We start from the raw sequence: 22,252 nt of genomic DNA on the forward strand, positions 1-22,252 counted from the left end.
ATAGTGAGTGCAGCTCTGGAGTATAATACAGGATGTAACTCAGGATCAGTACAGGATAAGTAATGTATGTACACAGTGACTGCACCAGCAGAATAGTGAGTGCAGCTCTGGAGTGTAATACAGGATGTAACTCAGGATCAGTACAGGATAAGTAATGTATGTACACAGTGACTGCACCAGCAGAATAGTGAGTGCAGCTCTGGAGTATAATACAGGATGTAACTCAGGATCAGTACAGGATAAGTAATATATGTACACAGTGTCTGCACCAGCAGAATAGTGAGTGCAGCTCTGGAGTATAATACAGGATGTAACTGAGGATCAGTACAGGATAAGCAATGTATGTACACAGTGACTGCACCAGCAGAATAGTGAGTGCAGCTCTGGAGTATAATACAGGATGTAACTCAGGATCAGTACAGGATAAGTAATGTATGTACACAGTGACTGCACCAGCAGAATAGTGAGTGCAGCTCCGGAGTATAATACAGGATGTAACTCAGGATCAGTACAGGATAAGTAATGTATGTACACAGTGACTGCACCAGCAGAATAGTGAGTGCAGCTCTGGAGTATAATACAGGATGTAACTGAGGATCAGTTCAGGATAAGTAATGTATGTACACAGTGAGTCCACCAGCAGAATAGTGAGTGCAGCTCTGGAGTATAATACAGGATGTAACTCAGGATCAGTACAGGATAAGTAATGTATGTACACAGTGACTCCACCAGCAGAATAGTGAGTGCAGCTCTGGAGTATAATACAGGATGTAACTCAGGATCAGTACAGGATAAGTAATGTGTATACACAGTGACTCCACCAGCAGAATAGTGAGTGCAGCTCTGGAGTATAATACAGGATGTAACTCAGGATCAGTACAGGATAAGTAATGTGTATACACAGTGACTCCACCAGCAGAATAGTGAGTGCAGCTCTGGAGTATAATACAGGATGTAACTCAGGATCAGTACAGGATAAGTAATGTGTACACAGGGACTCCACCAGCAGAATAGTGAGTGCAGCTCTGGAGTATAATACAGGATGTAACTCAGGATCAGTACAGGATAAATAATGTAATGTATGTACACAGTGACTGCACCAGCAGAATAGTGAGTGCAGCTCTGGAGTATAATACAGGATGTAACTCAGGATCAGTACAGGATAAATAATGTAATGTATGTACACAGTGACTGCACCAGCAGAATAGTGAGTGCAGCTCTGGAGTATAATACAGGATGTAACTCAGGATCAGTACAGGATACGTAATGTATGTACACAGTGACTGCACCAGCAGAATAGTGAGTGCAGCTCTGGAGTATAATACAGGATGTAACTCAGGATCAGAACAGGATAAGTAATGTATGTACACAGTGACTGCACCAGCAGAATAGTGAGTGCAGCTCTGGAGTATAATACAGGATGTAACTCAGGATCAGAACAGGATAAGTAATGTATGTACACAGTGACTGCACCAGCAGAATAGTGAGTGCAGCTCTGGAGTATAATACAGGATGTAACTCAGAATCAGTACAGGATAAGTAATGTAATGTATATACAAATTTACTGTACTTCTTAATTCGATATTAACAGTGTTGTAAAGTAACAATAATTTTGTGCAAACAGAAAAAGAGGGGGGAAAAAACTTTATTTTCTATAAAATAATTTCAGGTTTTGGATAGTGCAGTGTCTTCCCTGTGTAATTTTTAGTCACATGTTTGGCCATTGCTTATCAGTGTAGTAAATCAGCAGATAATTGTACAGGCCAGAAACAATGGACAGCGTGATCATGTGACTATGTCACATGACTACCTTGTTGCGACGGCACAGGATGACATGCCCTGACATCCGTATTGTTTGCATCAGATACTGGGTACAGAATCGAGGATATTCTGTATCAATTGTGGTTAACAAAAATTATGAAGAAATGGAGATGATGGTTACTTCATGACATTGTTGCAACAATGTTGCAAAATCTACCCAATAGGAGGGGGCTGGGCTGCTGTTGCATCAGGCAGGCCTCGACAGGAGGTGTCCACTGCCCATAACTCTGCCTGGAGTTTTGGGTAAACTAAAAAACCACATTATTTCCCCAAAATATATAATCATTTTTAACTTGCCATAAAAGGGGTCCATCACCCCATCAAAGACATTAAATATTCACTACTTGGCGCAGTCTGGTCAGTGTAGGTCCACACATGGAGCGATACTCCTTTCCCCTAGGAACTAAGATGGGGAGCGCATGTTTTTGGGGTTCCCACCGTTGCTGTACCATAGAACTCAGTGGTGTGAGTATGGGGACTTCCTAATGATAATGGTCACTACTTAGAGCCTCTTTGGAGGAAGCAATTCATACACAACATGATGATGAGACTGACTCAGTGGTGACCCTCAGAGCTTACAGTCTAATTCTTTGCCTTCCCCCCTTTAAGGCTGGAGTCACACATGCAGTTTTTGAGTCAGACACAGGAGTAGTTGCAAAAGGAAGGAAAAGTATGAAGGAAAGGCTGATTCGACTCCTCTTGTTTGCATGCAAAAAAATTGCACATGTGATTCCGGCCCAAGGCGACGACCGTGGCCGATCGTTCGCTCGTACTCACCCCGGGGTCTGCGGCGCGAGACGCAGCCTCCCATCTCCTCCTAGTCCTCGCAGCCTCTACCCTGGGACGGCCTCCTGCAGCCGCTGCTTCCACACAAGGGCTGAGTCACATTACTTGGCTGTGGGCTCCTGCAGACTGAGAGCTGGGCTTGTTTGGAATAGATAAAAGATTGAGCTGTGGATGCTCGGGCTTCTCTTCCCCCGGCAGCAGGAGGAGGGGAAGGAACTCTGAAACTAGACCCCTGACAGCTGCACCAACAGCCCCTCCTGCAGGACACAACATCTGGAAGGGGAGACCATTTGTGTGCCAGGGACAGAACTTGGCATGAAATTCACCCATGCAAACCTCCCACCCTACCTATGTGCTGTTACGAACCCGAATCCTTGGAACCTGTAAAGTTATAGGATCACTACCCCTATCATCCTGAGGTAACAAAAGTGCAGCTGCATTATAAGAGGAGTGGCTGATACCGGTCACACCTACAGGTGGAAATATCTAAACGCCGAGGACAGGTGGCATAAAGTAGTGATCATGGGGGTCCGGGCCCATGTTATTATCTGTAGACACAGTGTCAGGTCTTCTATAACAGGCATGCTCAACCTGCGGCCCTCCAGCTGCTGTAAAACTACAACTCCCACAATGCCCTGCTGTAGGATGATATCTGTAGGCTGTTTGGGCATGCTGGGAGTTGTAGTTTTGCAACAGGTTGAGCATGCCTGTTCTTTAAGTTCTAAGATCCCCGAACCTATAGAGTAATTGCTATATTGGCAATCTCCACGTATGGTAGTTATTAAACAGCTGCATGCTTCCATGGTCCTCTGCTCATAGAAGGGGTCTGACAGCCGAGGGGCCCTCTACACCTCCATACCTCCCCTAGTACGCAATGGGGCTCATCAGTAAATAACTTTCCACTTCATGGGCTGCTTTAAGCATTCACCTGTTGATTGCCGGGCAGATAGCATCTCATTAGCCATGGAAATACCGCTAGGCCTAGCTCAGGACCCCATGGCGGTCCCCGAGTTCATATCAATCAAACCAATAAAATCCCCAAAGCATTGGAGGCAATACTAAGAAATATTATATAATGTCCCAGTGTAAAGAAAGGTATGAGCCCTGCACCCATACGAGCCCCGCACCCATAGGAGCCCCGCACCCATACAAGCCCTGCACCTATAGGAGCCCCGCACCCATACAAGCCCTGCACCTATACGAGCCCCACACTAATACTAGCCCTGCACCCATACAAGCCCCGCACCAATACAGGCCCTGCACCCATAGGAGCCCCGCACTAATACTAGCCCCGCACCCATAGGAGCCCCGCACTAATACTAGCCCTGCACCCATACGAGCCCCGCACCAATACAAGCCCTGCACCCATAGGAGCCCCGCACTAATACTAGCCCTGCACCCATACGAGCCCCGCACCAATACAAGCCCTGCACCCATAGGAGCCCCGCACTAATACTAGCCCTGCACCCATACGAGCCCCGCACCAATACAAGCCCTGCACCCATAGGAGCCCCGCACCCATACAAGCCCTGCACCCATTCGAGCCCCACACCCTACCATTATATATAACCTATTCTAATGAAGGAGAGGATACAAAATCTACATACCTGGCTGATACCAAAGACCTGTTATGACAGGCGCAGCTCCATGTGGCCGCCAGTAATCTAATCTCAGTGAACTTTCACAAAGTGAAAGAAAAACTAGTCAAACAAGGAGAGCGGTAAACACTGGGGAAGATTGATTGAATAATAATAAGATCAGTCATCACATGGTGTCTGTTTTATATGCATATAAGGACATATAAGGACACTAGAACAAAAAACTTCCTGCTTGTCTTCTTGCTGCCTAAATCCTGCAAATTGTATAGAAATTTACATTTACCATTTGCAGTACCACTTGTCACCACTATAAAAGGCAAAACCTTTCCATAGGGGCCAATGCAATAGCGCCCCCCCCCCCCCCCCCACATGCTGTGTCATGCAGCCTCTGGGCACTAATTTTGTAACCCCGGCCAATTAGTTCAAGTGTGTCTATTTAACCCTTGCTAGATTATAGTCCAGAGAGGCTCAGTACAGCTCTACTTAAAATACCTAAGAACAGCCCCTCCCCCCTCTATCCCCACCAGGGGCTTCCATGGTAAATTTTGCATTAGCTTTTACATATTAGCACCACAGCAAAATCAAAATTCAACCCCTCTTCCCCTCTTTCTGCTACCCATACCCTCTTCCTTGTGCACCCCAATACTTACCTTATAGATAACCCCTATCTGTGCAATCCCTTCCGACGCCCCCCCTAGAGAACGCCCCCGTATTGTTTTCCGCCTCGCCCTCTGCTCCCATTCTAGTCAATGAAGAAATCCTCCATAAAGGATCTCATGTCGCTCTTCTCTTTGCGGTATTGTCTGCAGTAAACCAGGCCTGGTGCGTGTGCGGAGTCCATGAATGGGGTCTGCGGCGGGGGCTTCTGGGTATTCTTTGTGGTGCGGTGTGGGAATCCATGGAGACTCCATGCATTTTAATTCAGTCTGATTATTCGCCCCCACCCCATGAATCTGGTTTGTGTGTTATGTTCTCTCATCCATCCAAAAGAGGCAACAGTTATATCTATAGCCCTGTAGGGGGCGGCATCAAAGGTCAGCAACAAGACCCCTTCCAACACATACATTATATTAGTGACTGCACAGGGCTCAGGGTAACATTCGCCACTATCTGCGGACAGTGAGAAGATCCATATAAGTATATCCCTTTAAGAGCTCAAATTAAAGGGGTTGTCCACAACCCCGTCTTAAGCCTCATTCACACGTCAGTGTTTCACGGACAGCACACGTCCCCATTCATTTTAATGTGTGTATTCAGACATCAGTGTTTTTAGCACGGATGCATGCTCTATTTTGTCCGTGTTCACGGATCCATCACGCCCATTATAGTCTATGGGTCCATGAAAAACACGGATGCCATCCGTGTTTCACGGATCATTAGGGAGAGATGTTTTGAAAATAATTTTTCAGCTGCACAGTGTCCGTGAAACACGGACAGCAAAAAACTGACCCACGGATTCTTCACGGACAGCTTCACGGATACATCACTGACCACCTTCTCACGGAGTTGAGCATGGACACGGACGTGTGAATGAGGCTTTACATGTGGCAATCAGTTGAGCACCTCAAGTGATTGAGTCGGATTGCTGGAGAGAAGCTGTGGAGAGCCACATCTTTCTCCTGCAGTGGCCTCTGCAGGACAAATGTGGTATTACATGCTCTCCATTCAGATGAACGTATTCCGTGGTCCTCCACCGCTGGAAGTATTTCAATAAAGAGGGGCTTGAGCAGGAGACCCTCCCCTATGATATCCATTGGACCTGTCACCTCCCATGTCTGTTTTAGCAACTACTTGCATTTCCCATGTAATAGAAACTCCATGTTTTGCTATTGCTTTATTATTCCTACTAGAAGGGGGGGGGGGGACAAACTTCAAACACAGGCAAAACTTTTCAAGATCAGTTTATGAAATGTCACCTAGGCTCGTTATATAAGGCACCGTTACATAATTTTTACAAAATAAATTTGCACATTTTCGCCCCTCCAAACATGAATTAACAGAAACTATCTGGAGCTCGGCGAGAAAATTCATCCAAGCCGAGAAATGGTGCTGTGACTGTGAAACGAGCGCTCGCACCCCGGATATATTTAGCGTCAGGCAGTGAGATGAGAAAGCATTACATAAAAGGCAGTGCACACGGCAACATATCAGAAGGCAGTGCACACGGTAACATATCAGAAGGCAGTGCACACGGCAACATATCAGGTCAGTGCACACGGTAGCATATCAGAAGGCAGTTTACACGGTAGCATATCAGAAGGCAGTGCACACGGTAGCATATCAGAATGCAGTGCACACGGCAACATATCAGAAGGCAGTGCACACGGTAGCATATCAGAAGTCAGTGCACACGGTAACATATCAGAAGTCAGTGCACACGGTAACATATCAGAAGTCAGTGCACACGGTAGCATATCAGAAGGCAGAGCACACGGTAGCATATCAGGTCAGTGCACACGGTAGCATATCAGGTCAGTGCACACTGTAGCATATCAGGTCAGTGCACACGGTAGCATATCAGGTCAGTGCACACAGTAGCATATCAGGTCAGTGCACATGGTAACATATCAGGTCAGTGTACACGGTAACATATCAGAAGTCAGTGCACACGGTAGCATATCAGAAGGCAGTGCACACGGTAGCATATCAGGTCAGTGCACACGGTAGCATATCAGGTCAGTGCACACTGTAGCATATCAGGTCAGTGCACACGGTAGCATATCAGGTCAGTGCACACAGTAGCATATCAGGTCAGTGCACACGGTAGCATATCAGGTCAGTGCACATGGTAACATATCAGGTCAGTGTACACGGTAACATATCAGGTCAGTGCACACGGTAGCATATCAGGTCAGTGTACACGGTAACATATCAGAAGTCAGTGCACACGGTAGCATATCAGGTCAGTGCACACGGTAGCATATCAGGTCAGTGTACACGGTAACATATCAGGTCAGTGCACACGGTAGCATATCAGAAGTCAGTGCACACGGTAGCATATCAGGTCAGTGCACACTGTAGCATATCAGTATCAGGTCAGTGTACACAGTAGCATATCAGGTCAGTGCACACGGTAGCATATCAGAAGTCAGTGCACACGGTAGCATATCAGAAGTCAGTGCACACGGTAGCATATCAGGTCAGTGCACACGGTAGCATATCAGGTCAGTGCACACGGTAGCATATCAGGTCAGTGCACACGGTAACATATCAGAAGCAGTGATGGCCAGTTTGCATTGTTCGCCTGCGAACACATGGGGGCTGCCATCTTAACTCACAAGTCCGGCGATGCACAGGTAAGCCCTTACTTGTGCCTGTGCCGCGAGCCGGTCTGAAAACAAATGCGGTCACCGGGAGCAGGCAGTTCCAAGAACAGCCCGATGAAGGCCCCCGGCGGCTGTTTTCGGAACTGCTTGCTCCCGCTGACCACATTTGTTTCAGACCGGCTCGCGGCACAGGCACAGGTAAGGGCTTACCTGTGCATCGCCGGACTTGTGAGTTAAGATGGCAGCCCGCATGCGAACATGGCGAACTGGCCATCACTGATCAGAAGTCAGTGCACACGGTAACATATCCCAGGTCCGATGTGTTTTTATGTGTTGCAGGCACCAGATGGGATCGCCCTGTGCAGACTGTGCTCTCTATATAAAGCACAATTCTAGGAGTCAGAATGTCGGCACTTTTGGGCACTTTTAGGCCACCTTCACACGTTGCGGAATATGTACAGTTTATCCGTGTAGAAAAAACACAGGATAGTACGGCACCAGTGAAGGGATGCGATTACACAAATCTCACGTGCACTTTGCAGATTTTTTTCCTGAGCGGAAATTGACCTGCATTGTGGATTTGAAAATCTGCAGCATGTCAATTATGTTTCCGGTTTTAGCGGTGATTTCACCCTTTTCAATGAAAGAGTGAGATCGGCGACAAAACCGCATCATATCTGCACCAAAAAACGCTTTTAGACATTGCAGATTTTGGTGCTGATATGCTGCAGAAACGCACATAAATCCGAACGGAAATTCGCTTGGATCTTCTGTGCGTTCACCTGCACACATGTGCAGGTGGCCTTATAGTAGCCCTACGTGGCAGGGGTATTACTATACTACCCGTAAGTAGCGCAATTACATTAGTACTTTTATACTGATTCTCTATGATACTTTGTAGTGTTGCACTGTATTATATTAGTATTATATAACAGTACTTTATTGGCTCTGTGTGGCCCTGCTATATTGATATTTATGGTAGTATTATATTAGCACTATATGGAGCTGTTGTATTGGTATGCTATAACAGTACTCTATTGGCTCCGTTTAGTACTGCTATATTGCTGCTTATATGAGTATTATGTTAGCACTGTATGACACTGTTATATCAGTATTGTATAACAGTACTCTATTGGCTCTGTGTGGTACTGCTATATTCATGTTCATGGTAGTATTTGATTAACACTATATGGCGCTATTATATCAGTATTGTATAGCAGTACTATATTAGCTCTGTGTAGCACTATTAGGGTCCATTCACACGTCCGCAATTCTGTTCCGCATTTTGCGGAAATGAATTGCGGACCCATTCATTTCTATGGGGCCGCACAATGTGCTGCCCGGATCCGGAATTGCGAATCTGCACTTCCGGGTCCGCAATTCCCATTCCCGAAAAAAATAGAACATGTCCTATTCTTGTCCGCAACTGTGGACAAAATTAGGCGTTTTCTATTAAGTGCTGGCGATGTGCGGTCCGCAAAATGCGGAACGCACATTGCCGATGTCCGTGTTCTGCGGATACGTGGATCCGCAAAAACACACACGGACGTGTGAATGGACCCTTATATTGATGTTTATGTTAGTATTATGTTAGCTCTATATGGCACTATTATATCAGTATTATATAACAGTACCATATTGGCTCTGTGTGCTATATAGATGCTTATAATAGTAATATGTTAGCACTATATGGAATAATACATTTTGGAAAACTATAGCAAATTTTCAATGTAAGCCTGCCCCCTAGTGCCCATATAATACTGCCATCCCGTACAGCAGTACCAGCTACCATTCAGATAATGGTGCTGTATCCCCTGGCTAGTGTCCTACTATGTATCCTATTGGTGCTACTAATTAACCCAAGTGCCAAGTAACAGAGTGACTCCAAGGCTGGCAGACCGGGTAGACGGTCTGAAGGGCCACCCATTGGTCCAGAACACATACAACCTATTTCTCACCTTGGTCAGCACTGGATCTAGGTGCACTACCACTGTCTGTCTTGACTACAGATGGTTCCTTGTTGGATCCTGGTTTCAACTGGGCATCAGACCCAGCACTGGCAGTAGGTGGCGCCGCTACGGAAGGCAGAACATTCCTCTCGAAGAAGCCTGGGTTGGTCATGTTTCCAGATGGATTATACTGGGCCACAACATAGTAGGCTTTTTTACTATCCGTAGCCACTCCAAAGCCGACCTCCTTCGACTCCTTCCAGACAACTTGAGTAAAGTGGCCTTAAAAATAGTAATTTTTGCTTAAGAAAAATGAATGGATAATATTATAATCTCCAATATTTCTAGCATGAGGCAGTTCTCCATATGGCCACTAGAGGTCAGGCTTGCCAAATGCAAGTCTATGGACAAGCAATGCAGGATTTTTGTTGTGATAAATTGACCACTAGAGGCGCCGTTTGCAGAAATATTGATTTATTTTTTTCTATATTTTTTTTTACTACAGTACAGACCAAAAGTTTGGACACACCTTCTCATTCAAAGAGTTTTCTTTATTTTCGTGACTATGAAAATTGTAGATTCACACTGAAGGCATCAAAACTATGAATTAACACATGTGGAATTATATACATAACAAAAAAGTGTGAAACAACTGAAAATATGTCATATTCTAGGTTCTTCAAAGTAGCCACCTTTTGCTTTGATTACTGCTTTGCACACTCTTGGCATTCTCTTGATGAGCTTCAAGAGGTAGTCACCTGAAATGGTCTTCACTTCACAGGTGTGCCCTGTCAGGTTTAATAAGTGGGATTTCTTGCCTTATAAATGGGGTTGGGACCATCAGTTGCGTTGTGGAGAAGTCAGGTGGATACACAGCTGATAGTCCTACTGAATAGACTGTTAGAATTTGTATTATGGCAAGAAAAAAGCAGCTAAGTAAAGAAAAACGAGTGGCCATCATTACTTTAAGAAATGAAGGTCAGTCAGTCCGAAAAATTGGGAAAACTTTGAAAGTGTCCCCAAGTGCAGTCACAAAAACCATCAAGCGCTACAAAGAAACTGTCTCACATGCGGACCGCCCCAGGAAAGGAAGACCAAGAGTCACCTCTGCTGCGGAGGATAAGTTCATCCGAGTCACCAGCCTCAGAAATCGCAGGTTAACAGCAGCTCAGATTAGAGACCAGGTCAATGCCACCCAGAGTTCTAGCAGCAGACACATCTCTAGAACAACTGTTAAGAGGAGACTGTGTGAATCAGGCCTTCATGGTAGAATATCTGCTAGGAAACCACTGCTAAGGACAGGCAACAAGCAGAAGAGACTTGTTTGGGCTAAAGAACACAAGGAATGGACATTAGACCAGTGGAAATCTGTGCTTTGGTCTGATGAGTCCAAATTTGAGATCTTTGGTTCCAACCACCGTGTCTTTGTGCGACGCAGAAAAGGTGAACGGATGGACTCTACATGCCTGGTTCCCACCGTGAAGCATGGAGGAGGAGGTGTGATGGTGTGGGGGGGCTTTGCTGGTGACACTGTTGGGGATTTATTCAAAATTGAAGGCATACTGAACCAGCATGGCTACCACAGCATCTTGCAGCGGCATGCTATTCCATCCGGTTTGCGTTTAGTTGGACCATCATTTATTTTTCAACAGGACAATGACCCCAAACACACCTCCAGGCTGTGTAAGGGCTATTTGACCATGAAGGAGAGTGATGGGGTGCTGCGCCAGATGACCTGGCCTCCACAGTCACCGGACCTGAACCCAATCGAGATGGTTTGGGGTGAGCTGGACCGCAGAGTGAAGGCAAAAGGGCCAACAAGTGCTAAGCATCTCTGGGAACTCCTTCAAGACTGTTGGAAGACCATTTCAGGTGACTACCTCTTGAAGCTCATCAAGAGAATGCCAAGAGTGTGCAAAGCAGTAATCAAAGCAAAAGGTGGCTACTTTGAAGAACCTAGAATATGACATATTTTCAGTTGTTTCACACTTTTTTGTTATGTATATAATTCCACATGTGTTAATTCATAGTTTTGATGCCTTCAGTGTGAATCTACAATTTTCATAGTCATGAAAATAAAGAAAACTCTTTGAATGAGAAGGTCTGTGCAAACTTTTGGTCTGTACTGTATCTTTGGGTTTCTCACCTGTGCTGGCGGAAAAGCCGGGTTTACTGAAGTCATAGTTCTTAATCTCGCTGTACCAGCTGTCCACCGGAACGTTGCCTGCATAATAAATAGACGGATCCATTGTGATTCGAGTATAAAATATAATGTAACTCAAGATCAGTATAAATTATTCCCCTTCTCACACAGCGGTGGATTTGCTGCAATGTATTAATGTAACTAAATGTGTCCTGCAGAGGATTGCCTGCAGCTGCAATACCAGGCACAGCCTATGGACAAGAGTGGCGCTGTTTATGGAGGAAGGTAGCCTCAAGCTTCTCTTTCTTCAGGCTTGTGGATTTTGTCTGACGTCATACCTGCTAGGACTTTAGGGCTGGAGCTGCTCTTGTAGTCTATGTTTTCTCCGTATTCGGTGTCGCTGTGTCGCACGGTCCGGATGGACAGCAGGTGGTCGGCCCATTTCTGCGATGATTCGCAGAGGTCTGTGTTCAGCTGAAGAGGAGGGGATCCGTGCAGGGCCCGATACTTATTATGAGCATCCAGGAAATCCTGCTCAAACTGCTTGGCATCAATACCTGATGGACAGCAAGGACCATGTTATTGCACACATAGTATATATAGATACACAGCGCCCTCTACTGGTCACTGATCACAGCACAGTTCTTCAAGGGTCCTTTAAAGGACTTAGGTTTTTGAAGCCATAGTTATCCAGTCCCTATAATGGTAGCCCCCCAAAGTGCCTGGGCCCCTCATACAGGTTATACTTACCCCGCATCACTTCTGATGCCCGCATGGCCACCGCTGTATCCGATGACGGGGCGTCGGTGTCAGCGGATACAGCGGTGATGCTAGGAAGGCTTGTTCCCGTCGCGGCCTGCTATTGGCGGCCCGATGCCCACCCCATTGCTGGATGTTTTGATCCACGCGACGGGTAGACTCAGCGGCGGCCGTGCGGGCATCAGAGGCGATGCAGGTGCCGAGGAGCTGGTTAAATATAACCTGTTTGAGCGGCCAGGGCATTTTAGGGGTTGGCCAGCCCCTTTAAGAAAAAAAATATTCACTAAACTAGCATAAAATGCGCCAAATTGATTAAGAGGCGTACGTGTATTAATACATTTGGGGGTGTCTTGAGCGGTCCGTTGCGCCAGAAAAGGAAATTTACAAAAGGTAAGACCTAGCGCCACCCATGTCTCGCCCAAACAGCAGAAAAAAAAATCACAACACTTTTGCACTAATGGCGCCAATGTGTGACTTTTTGATGCCACTTTTCTGGTGTAGAGCAGTTGATAATTACCACCACTCCCCACAGGCTTTCCTTAAGGCCTCTTTTTTTTTCTGTTTATGTTCCGTTTTTTGCGTTCCGTATGTATACGGAATCATTCATTTCAATGGGTCGGCAAAAAAATAAAACAGAAGGTACTCCGTATGCATTCCGTTTCGGTATTTCCATTTTTCCTTTCCGTTCAAAGATAAAACATGTCCTATTATTGTCCGCATAACGGACAAGGATAGTACTGTTCTATCAGCGGCCAGCTGTTCCGTTCCGCAAAAAACGGAATGCACACAGACGTCATCCGTATTTATTGCGGATCCGTTTTTTGCGGACCGCAAAATACTGAAAAAGGCAAACGGTCGCGTGCAAGAGGCCTAAAGGGGTTGTCTGGCCGTGGACCTGACAAACCCAGTCGTCCTGAGCATAAAAAAGTTGACTCGTCTGCTGCTCCCTGCGGAACCAGAATGCAGAGTCCCGTGACTGCTGCAGCCAATCACAGGCCTCAGCTCCGAGGACGGACAACCCCTTTAACCTGGTGCAAAGATTCAGTTTGCTTCACTGGCCATGTAACTAAATACGCTGTGACTTGCTAGTGCCCCACTTACAACCATGGCATATGCCCGCAGCGCCCCCTCCAGCTATGCCCCTAAAGTCATGGCCATGGGAGTACAGAATGTCGCCGCAGACAGCCCATTTATTTAAATGAGAACTGTGTAATACACCATCCATCTTGTGGGGGTGCTGCAGGGAGACTGAACTCTTACTGTCGGCCTTCACAGATTGCAGCTGATCCCAGCTTTGATCCCTGGTGGGAAAAAAAAGACATTGAGGGTCCTTTCCGAACATTTTTACACCAATTTTTGACATAAAAATGTCGCACGTCCCCCATTTTGTGACTTTTTGAAAGGGTGTTTTTTTTGCACTGCGTTTGACACATAGGAGTATCGAGGGTGTGGCGGGGACAGGGACTTCAGCTTTAACAAATTTACCAACATTTACGCCAGGCCGAAAACGACTACTGTCAGTCTACTTTTTTCCGCCAGGCGCACGGACCGTTGAAGAGGCCGCCTCCTCAGAAATTTGGCGCATCAACCACCGGCAAAGCCAGCGCAAAAGGGGAGAAAAAGACCAGCGTAAAACTCCATTCTTAGTGAATGACCCCCGATGTTTAAAAGCGGACGACCCCTTTAAGAGATTTCTATTCTCATGTGGAAAACCTGCAACTAGGTGTCACAATTCCCAGTGCAGATGCTGGGAGTTGTAGTTCTACAGGAATGTGGCAATGGCTCCTGATCACCTTGTTCTTGGAGTTGCAGGCCGGCAAACTTCTTGTCGAACGCCATGTTTAATCTGCAAGAAAAAGGAACATAAGACGGGACATTTCACTCCAAGAATTCACCAAATTTCCCCTCAATGTCTACACAGAGGGGGCGACATAAAATAAATGGCAAATAAATGGCGGTTGCTATGTAGGTTAATCTGTCACTCAGGATTGACTAGGGTGAGTTGTCAGACGGAATTTGTTGCCCATTTAGGAGACTAGGGGGCGACACGACGGTGCTGGTCATAAACAGGGCGATGCCCCAGATTACAAATACTAGTGAAGGGGAGCAGTTGCCCATAGCAACCAATCAGCTTCTAGCTTTCATTTCTCAGAGGCCTTGTGGAAAATGAGAGCTGGAAGCTGATTGGTTGCTATGGGTAACTACACTGGTCCTGATAAACCTGCCCCATGTTGATATCTACAGCAGTCCCTCAGCTTCCGCTCTGTAGACCACGAGGCCACGTCCTCCATGGGTCTCACTTCTGCTTCTTGTAACCACAGAGTGAGTCACAGCCGAGCCGGGGAAAGGTGAAATATTTCCTCTGCAAACTTATAAGGTTGACTAAGACAGCAAGAAAAACCAGTGCGCCTCATAATACTGTAGTATAATCTCCGGGACAGTGTGTAGATGGTGTATCTAAGCCCATGTGCGATACATTATGCTAAACCTGCATATCTAAGCTGGCCATGTGTCATACACTCTACTGAGGCTGCGTATCTAAGCCTAACATGTGTGATACTGTTTGCTGAGCTTCCGTATCTAATTGCTGAGTCTGCATATCAAAGCCTAACGTGTGCTACTGTCTGCGGGACTAGTGTATCTAATTTCTGAGCCTGCGTATCTAATCCTATCATGTGTGATACTGTCTGCTGAACTGGTGTATCTAAGATTATCATGCGCAATACTGTTTCCTGAGCCTGCGTATCTAATGGATGAGCCTGCGTATCTAAACCAGTCACGTGTCACACACTCTGATGAGACTGAGTATCTAAGCCTATCATGTGATACTGTCTGCTGAAGTAGTGTTTCTAAGCGTATCATGTGTGATGCACTCTGCTGAGCCTGCGTATCTAATTGCTGAGCCTGCATATCTAAGCCTATCATGTGTGATGCTATCTGCTGAATCTGCATAACTAAGCCTATCATGTATGATCATATCTGCTATGTTGGTGTACCCAATCCAGTCATGTGTGATACAGTCTGCCAAGTCTCTGTATCTAAGCCTATCATTGGCAATACTATGCTAAGCATCTATATCTAAGCCTATCATGTGTAATACTGTCTGGTAAGTTGTTGTATCTAATCCTATGATGTGTGATACTGTCTGCTGAGCTTATGTATCTAAGTTCATCATATGTGATACTGTCTGCTGAGCTGTGTATCTAAGACTATCCTGTGATACTGTCTACTGAGCTGTGTATCTAAGACTATCCTGTGTGATACTGTCTGCTGAGCTGTGTATCTAATCCTATCCTCTGTGATACTGTCTGCTGAGCTGTGTATCTAAGACTACCCTGTGTGATACTGTCTGCTGAGCTGTGTATCTAATCCTATCCTGTGAGATACTGACTGCTGAGCTGTGTATCTAATCCTATCCTGTGTGATACTGTCTGCTGAGCTGTGTATCTAAGACTATCCTGTGTGATACTGTCTGCTGAGCTGTGTATCTAATCCTATCCTGTGAGATACTGTCTACTGAGCTGTGTATCTAAGACTATCCTGTGTGATACTCTCTGCTGAGCTGTGTATCTAATCCTATCCTGTGTGATACTGTCTGCTGAGCTGTGTATCTAAGACTATCCTGTGTGATACTGTCTGCTGAGCTGTGTATCTAATCCTATCATGTGTGATACTGTCTGCTGAGCTGTGTATCTAATCCTATCATGTGTGATACTGACTGCTGAGCTGTGTATCTAATCCTATCCTGTGTGATACTGTCTGCTGAGCTGTGTATCTAATCCTATCCTGTGAGATACTGACTGCTGAGCTGTGTATCTAAGACTATCCTGTGTGATACTGTCTGCTGAGCCGGTGTATCTAATCCTATCCTATGTGATATTGTCTGCTGAGCTGTGTATCTAATCCTATCCTGTGTTATACTGTCTGCAGAGCTGTGTATCTAATCCTATCCTGTGTGATACTGTCTGCTGAGCTGTGTATCTAATCCTATCCTGTGTGATACTGTCTGCTGAGCCGGTGTATCTAATCCTATCCTGTGTGATACTGTCTGCTGAGCTGTGTATCTAATCCTATCCTGTGTTATACTGTCTGCTGAGCTGGTGTACCTCAGCCTAACATGGGTGAAACTGTTTGCCGAGCTGTGTATCTAATCCTATCCTGTGTGATACTGTCTGCTGAGCTGTGTATCTAATCCTATCCTGTGTTATACTGTCTGCTGAGCTGGTGTACCTCAGCCTAACATGGGTGAAACTGTTTGCCGAGCTGTGTATCTAATCCTATCCTGTGTGATACTGTCTGCTGAGCTGTGTATCTAATCCTATCCTGTGTTATACTGTCTGCTGAGCTGTGTATCTAATCCTATCCTGTGTGATACTGTCTGCTGAGCTGTGTATCTAATCCTATCCTGTGTGATACTGTCTGCTGAGCTGTGTATCTAATCCTATCCTGTGTGATACTGTCTGCTGAGCTGTGTATCTAATCCTATCCTGTGTTATACTGTCTGCTGAGCTGGTGTACCTCAGCCTAACATGGGTGAAACTGTTTGCCGAGCTATGTATCTAATTTGTTTGTGTATGATACTGTCTGCTAAACCGGTGTATCTAAGCCCATCATGTGTGATACTGTGCTGAGCCTCTGTATCTAAGCCTATAATGTGTGATACTGCCTGCTGCTGTATCTAAGCCTCCTTATTGCACACAACCGTAAGCCAATGCGTTAAAGTTGCCTGACGGTGCCGTGTTCTTCTTTCACACAGTGTAGATGTGCCCTCGTGGCGTTTGGCGGTGTGAGCGCGGTGAGTGGCGGTGTGTCAGCTGAACACCAGGTAAACAGCAGCTCCTGCATACCGCCTAATCATGTCAATAATACTAGTGTGCACACATGTAATTCTTCCTGGTAAACAGGGTGATGCTGGCACCCTGTGCCTGCCGCTGTCAGCTGACTCCTGCTATTACTGCAGGAAAAGCAGGACCGCCACTATACCCCGCACTTAAAGGGGTTGTCCAGGTTCATATCACCTGAGAATCCGCCAATCACCTCTGATCTGTGGGGAACACTAGTGGCAAGTATTCCATTTCCCTGCAGCACCACCACAGGTGAAATGAGGAATTACACAATTCCTATTTAAATTGAAGGGCAGGACGGGTCCTCCATTTGCTGCTGGTAACCTCTCTCACTAATGGTTGAGGGTCCTAAAGGTGGGAACCCCTCAATGTGGTAGTAAAACTGAGAAATACCGGACTGCCCGCTTCCCCTACCCCGAATAGTCTCTGCCAACCACATGAACTGCTCACCCTGTATGACCTCACCTGGAGCGTTCAATCCATAGGTGACCTCTGACACAGAGACATCTTCACATCCACCACCCCGAGCAGACCTGATCATAATGTGCTGGTGGACTCCTCACAGAGCTCCGCTGTGCTCCACCTCTAGAGACGGCTCCACTGCTGCACTCTGTACGTGGCCCATTGTGTATCGAGGTTTCCTTCCTATTATTACTGTTCCTGTCCTCATCACAGGGAGCGAGAGCAGTGAGAGCTCATTGTCTGCGGGGGGTGGGGGTTGGGGGGGGTGATTATAAGACACTAGGAGGACTCTGTACCTTAGCGGAGGAGATCCCAAGTCTCTACATATATTATTATACATAGGGGCGGTATTATAGTAGTTATATTCTTGTACATAGCAGCAGTATTATAGTAGTTATATTCTTGTACATAGGAGCAGTATTATAGTAGTTATATTCTTGTACATAGGAGGCAGTATTATAGTAGTTATATTCTTGTACATAGGAGCAGTATTATAGTAGTTATATTCTTGTACACAGGAGGCAGTATTATAGTAGTTATATTCTGGAACATAGGAGGCAGTATTATAGTAGTTATATTCTGGTACATAGGAGGCAGTATTATAGTAGTTATATTCTTGTACACAGGAGGCAGTATTATAGTAGTTATATTCTGGAACACAGGAGGCAGTATTATAGTAGTTATATTCTTGTACATAGGAGCAGTATTATAGTAGTTATATTCTGGTACATAGGAGGCAGTATTATAGTAGTTATATTCTTGTACATAGGAGCAGTATTATAGTAGTTATATTCATGTACATAGGAGGCAGTATTATAGTAGTTATATTCATGTACATAGGAGCAGTATTATAGTAGTTATATTCCTGTACATAGGAGCAGTATTATAGTAGTTATATTCTTGTACATAGGAGCAGTATTATAGTAGTTATATTCATGTACATAGGAGCAGTATTATAGTAGTTATATTCTTGTACATAGGAGCAGTATTCTAGTAGTTATATTCTTATACATAGGAGGCAGTATTATAGTAGTTATATTCCTGTATATAGGGGCAGTATTATAGTAGTTATATTCTTGTACATAGGAGGCAGTATTATAGTAGCTATATTCTTGTACATAGGAGGCAGTATTATAGTAGTTATATTCTTGTACATAGGAGGCAGTATTATAGTAGTTATATTCCTGTACATAGAGCAGTATTATAGTAGTTATATTATTGTACATAGGAGAAGTATAATAGTAGTTATATTCTTGTACATAGGAGCAGTATTATAGTAGTTATATTCTTGTATATAGGGGGCAGTATTATAGTAGTTATATTCTTGTACATAGGAGGCAGTATTATAGCAGTTATATTCGTGTACATAGGAGCAGTATTATAGTAGTTATATTCTTGTACATAGGAGCAGTATTATAGTAGTTATATTCTTGTACATAGGAGGCAGTATTATAGTAGTTATATTCCTGTATATAGGGGCAGTATTATAGTAGTTATATTATTGCACATAGGAGGCAGTATTATAGCAGTTATATTCGTGTACATAGGAGCAGTATTATAGTAGTTATATTCTTGTACATAGGAGCAGTATTATAGTAGTTATATTATTGCACATAGGAGGCAGTATTATAGTAGTTATATTCCTGTATATAGTGGCAGCATTATAGTAGTTATATTATTGCACATAGGAGGCAGTATTATAGTAGTTATATTCCTGAATATAGGGGCAGTATTATAGTAGTTATATTATTGCACATAGGAGGCAGTATTATAGCAGTTATATTCGTGTACATAGGAGCAGTATTATAGTAGTTATATTCTTGTACATAGGAGCAGTATTATAGTAGTTATATTCTTGTACATAGGAGGAGTATTATAGTAGTTATATTCTTGTACATAGGAGCAGTATTATAGTAGTTATATTCTTGTACATAGGAGCAGTATTATAGTAGTTATATTATTGCACATAGGAGCAGTATTATAGTAGTTATATTCTTGTCGCACTTATTCTTGTCCTACATAAACACCACTCCATATTCAGTGGGAGTAATTTGCTTTCCTCGGGGACCCCCCACCCTTTCAGTCTAGTAAACTCTACATAATACACTGCACTGAACTGATGAATTATAAAGCAGAGCCCTATTGTAGATATATATTGTAGTAGGCGCTTGCACTCTGTAAATACCTGGTAATGAATGAGTTAATACGATGAGCACAAGCAGGAAGACACTGGAGAACATGAAGTTGCGCAGGAAGATATTGATGCTTCTTGCAAATGAATCGTCTCTCAGCAACCAACGCAGTGACAGGAATTGCAACCATTGCACCATCCTGACATGCAGCGTCCGTATGTCTCAATTCTACAGGGTTATTGCATGCACCATCGTAATAGGTACAAGCGGTAATGGAGGCCCTCCAGTGAGTGCTGCCCACCCATCGCCCCTCTCCTAATGGAGGCAGACATGAAGCTTCCCCCTCCAGTGATGCTATAGCCACTACTGCATCTACAAGATTAGCATTTTATATAAACCCGCCTGACCTTGTCTGTCGCTGGAGGAGATGCTGAGGATGGAGATGCTGCCTGGGCGGCTGCCAGGATCTCCGGAGCTGCTACTGAGGCTGCCGCCCCTGGTTTTATCCTGAGCTTGCAAGTTCCTGTTGTCAATGAACCTCTGCACTGACAGAGAGAAGTCGGTGACCCCAGCAGGCGGAAGGCAGCGTGCAGTCTGCATAAGCTGCGCAATAGTTTCATCCATTATTACCGGTTCGGTATATGGGGACCATTGGGCAAGAGTCAGTGTAGAATTAAAGGGGGGCTCCACCTGATTCACATAGGCCCTAGAGACACATATTTTTACTCATTTTCAGGAAATTTTCACTGGTTTTAAGATTTTTTTGTTACCTGGAAAGCATCAACAAGCAGGCTAGCTTTTAGAAAGATATGTTTTTAGCTTCATAGGGCAGCTGCAGATACACAATGGTTTCCTGCTGTGAATGGGTTGCGGGTGTGATTATTAATAATTTACCCCCCCCCCCCACGTACACACAAAAAACCTGAGTCATTAACACATCGCTCATGTGAAGAGCTAATACTTCCTTTGGGTATTCATGTGTTAATGAATCAGATAGTACTCAGCAGTGTTATGTACTCTGAAAGAGACAAATAAGAATAGATCCATCAACAGCAGCTTGTTGATGGTTTCCATGTAGAATCCAAAAATAATTCAATCAAGACTACAGAGCCAATGTAATCACTGGCGGAGCGCTCCAAATGTTTCATACATTACTGCCATCGAGTGCCCAAATACCTTTGCTTAGTGCAAGAATTACACCGCTGTGCACTGCCTAATACCTCCATACAGCCAGGGACGGACGTACCGCCTGTGCAGCCGGGGCCCAACGTGCACAGGGGCCCAACGTAGGAGGGGGCCCTACACTCAAATTTGCAGATGGCAACAAGAATTTTTAGTCTTGTCACCATCTGCCACTGGACCAACGCGCTGCAGCTGAATACTGCGGCGGGGCACGGGAGCCCGGGGTTTCCTGCCCCACCACCGATCACCATCAGGCCTCCTTCACACGAACGTGTGTTCCCCGTGGCCGTGCTGCGAACCGCAAATTGCGGTCCGCAATGCACGGGCACCGACCGTGGGGCAGCCGCATGCGGATCGCGACCCCATTCGTTTGAATGGGGTCCGCGATCCGTCCGTTCCGCAAAAAGATAGGACAAGTTCTATCTTTTTGCGGAACGGAAGCACGGAACGGAACCCCACGAGAGCACTCCGTAGTGCTTCCGTTCCATGGTTCCGTTCCGCACCGCATCTCCGGATTTGCGGACCCATTCAAGGGGAGTGTGGGGTGGGAGGGGTAATTACTATGTGGGGGCAGTGTGGGGAGAAATTACTATATGGGGGAAAATAGCATCTGATATGGGGGTCTGAAGATCTGATATGAGGGTCTGATCTGTTATGGGGGTCTGATCTGAGGATCTGATATGGGGTCTGAGGATCTGATCTGAGGGTCTGATCTGTTATGAGGGTCTGATGATCTGTTATGGGGGTCTGAGGATCTAATATGAGGGTCTGATCTGTTATGAGGTTCTGATGATCTGTTATGGGGGTCTGAGGATCTGATATGAGGGTCTGATCTGTTATGAGGTTCTGAGGATCTGATATGGGGGTCTGAGGATCTGATATGAGGGTCTGATCTGTTATGAGGTTCTGATGATCTGTTATGGGGGTCTGAGGATCTGATATGAGTGTCTGATCTGATATGGGGGTCTGAGGGTCTGATATGCGGACTGAGGGTCTGATATGGCGGTTTGATTTGTGGATCTGATTTGAGGTTTGATATGGGGGTCTGATCTGAAAGGAAGTGGGGTATTTTTTGTATTGTCACACATTATAGGGGATATTTTTATACTGGTGCACATTAAACGGGGGCATTAATCTACTGGCACTCATTGTAAGGAGACTAGGGGGGCATTATTACTTTTGGGCACAGTAGGGACATTATTACTTTTGGGCACTGTTAACACTGAGTGCAATCTCAGATAATTATTTTTAATGGTGGGACTTTGGGGAGCACTATTACTGTGGGGGGAACCCTGGCACACTGTCAGTTT

The 22,252-nt window shown here is 45.2% G+C and overlaps 1 protein-coding gene and 1 long non-coding RNA gene across 7 annotated transcripts in view; one reads left to right on the top strand and one right to left on the bottom strand.

Annotated features, from left to right (window-relative positions):
* LOC122946144 overlaps window positions 1-22,252 on the bottom strand; it is a 50,392-nt gene that overhangs the window by 22,541 nt on the left and 5,599 nt on the right. For 2 of the 5 annotated variants that reach the window (XM_044305539.1, XM_044305538.1), the window contains exons 1-5: window positions 19,814-19,965; window positions 14,116-14,168; window positions 11,902-12,120; window positions 11,567-11,644; window positions 9,430-9,702 (exon numbers count right to left, since the gene is read on the bottom strand). In XM_044305539.1, the coding sequence (XP_044161474.1) occupies window positions 9,430-9,702; window positions 11,567-11,644; window positions 11,902-12,120; window positions 14,116-14,168; window positions 19,814-19,950 (760 nt within the window). In that variant the 5' untranslated portion in view covers window positions 19,951-19,965. Of the gene's footprint in view, window positions 1-9,429; window positions 9,703-11,566; window positions 11,645-11,901; window positions 12,121-14,115; window positions 14,169-17,631; window positions 17,807-19,813; window positions 19,966-20,167; window positions 20,270-22,252 lie in introns of those variants that run through there. The other 3 variants (XM_044305540.1, XM_044305543.1, XM_044305542.1) reach the window with 3 other exon arrangements.
* Window positions 5,869-7,936, top strand: LOC122946154. Of its 2 annotated transcripts, XR_006391217.1 has the most exons (4): window positions 5,869-6,701; window positions 6,802-7,132; window positions 7,266-7,394; window positions 7,756-7,936. It is a non-coding gene; the product is annotated as an uncharacterized LOC122946154 (long non-coding RNA). The 2 variants fall into 2 exon arrangements; XR_006391216.1 differs by lacking the exon at window positions 7,756-7,936 and having other exon boundaries at window positions 7,266-7,412.

Source organism: Bufo gargarizans, chromosome 9 (genome assembly GCF_014858855.1).
Source record: "Bufo gargarizans isolate SCDJY-AF-19 chromosome 9, ASM1485885v1, whole genome shotgun sequence".
NCBI classification, from domain to species: Eukaryota; Metazoa; Chordata; class Amphibia; order Anura; family Bufonidae; genus Bufo; species Bufo gargarizans.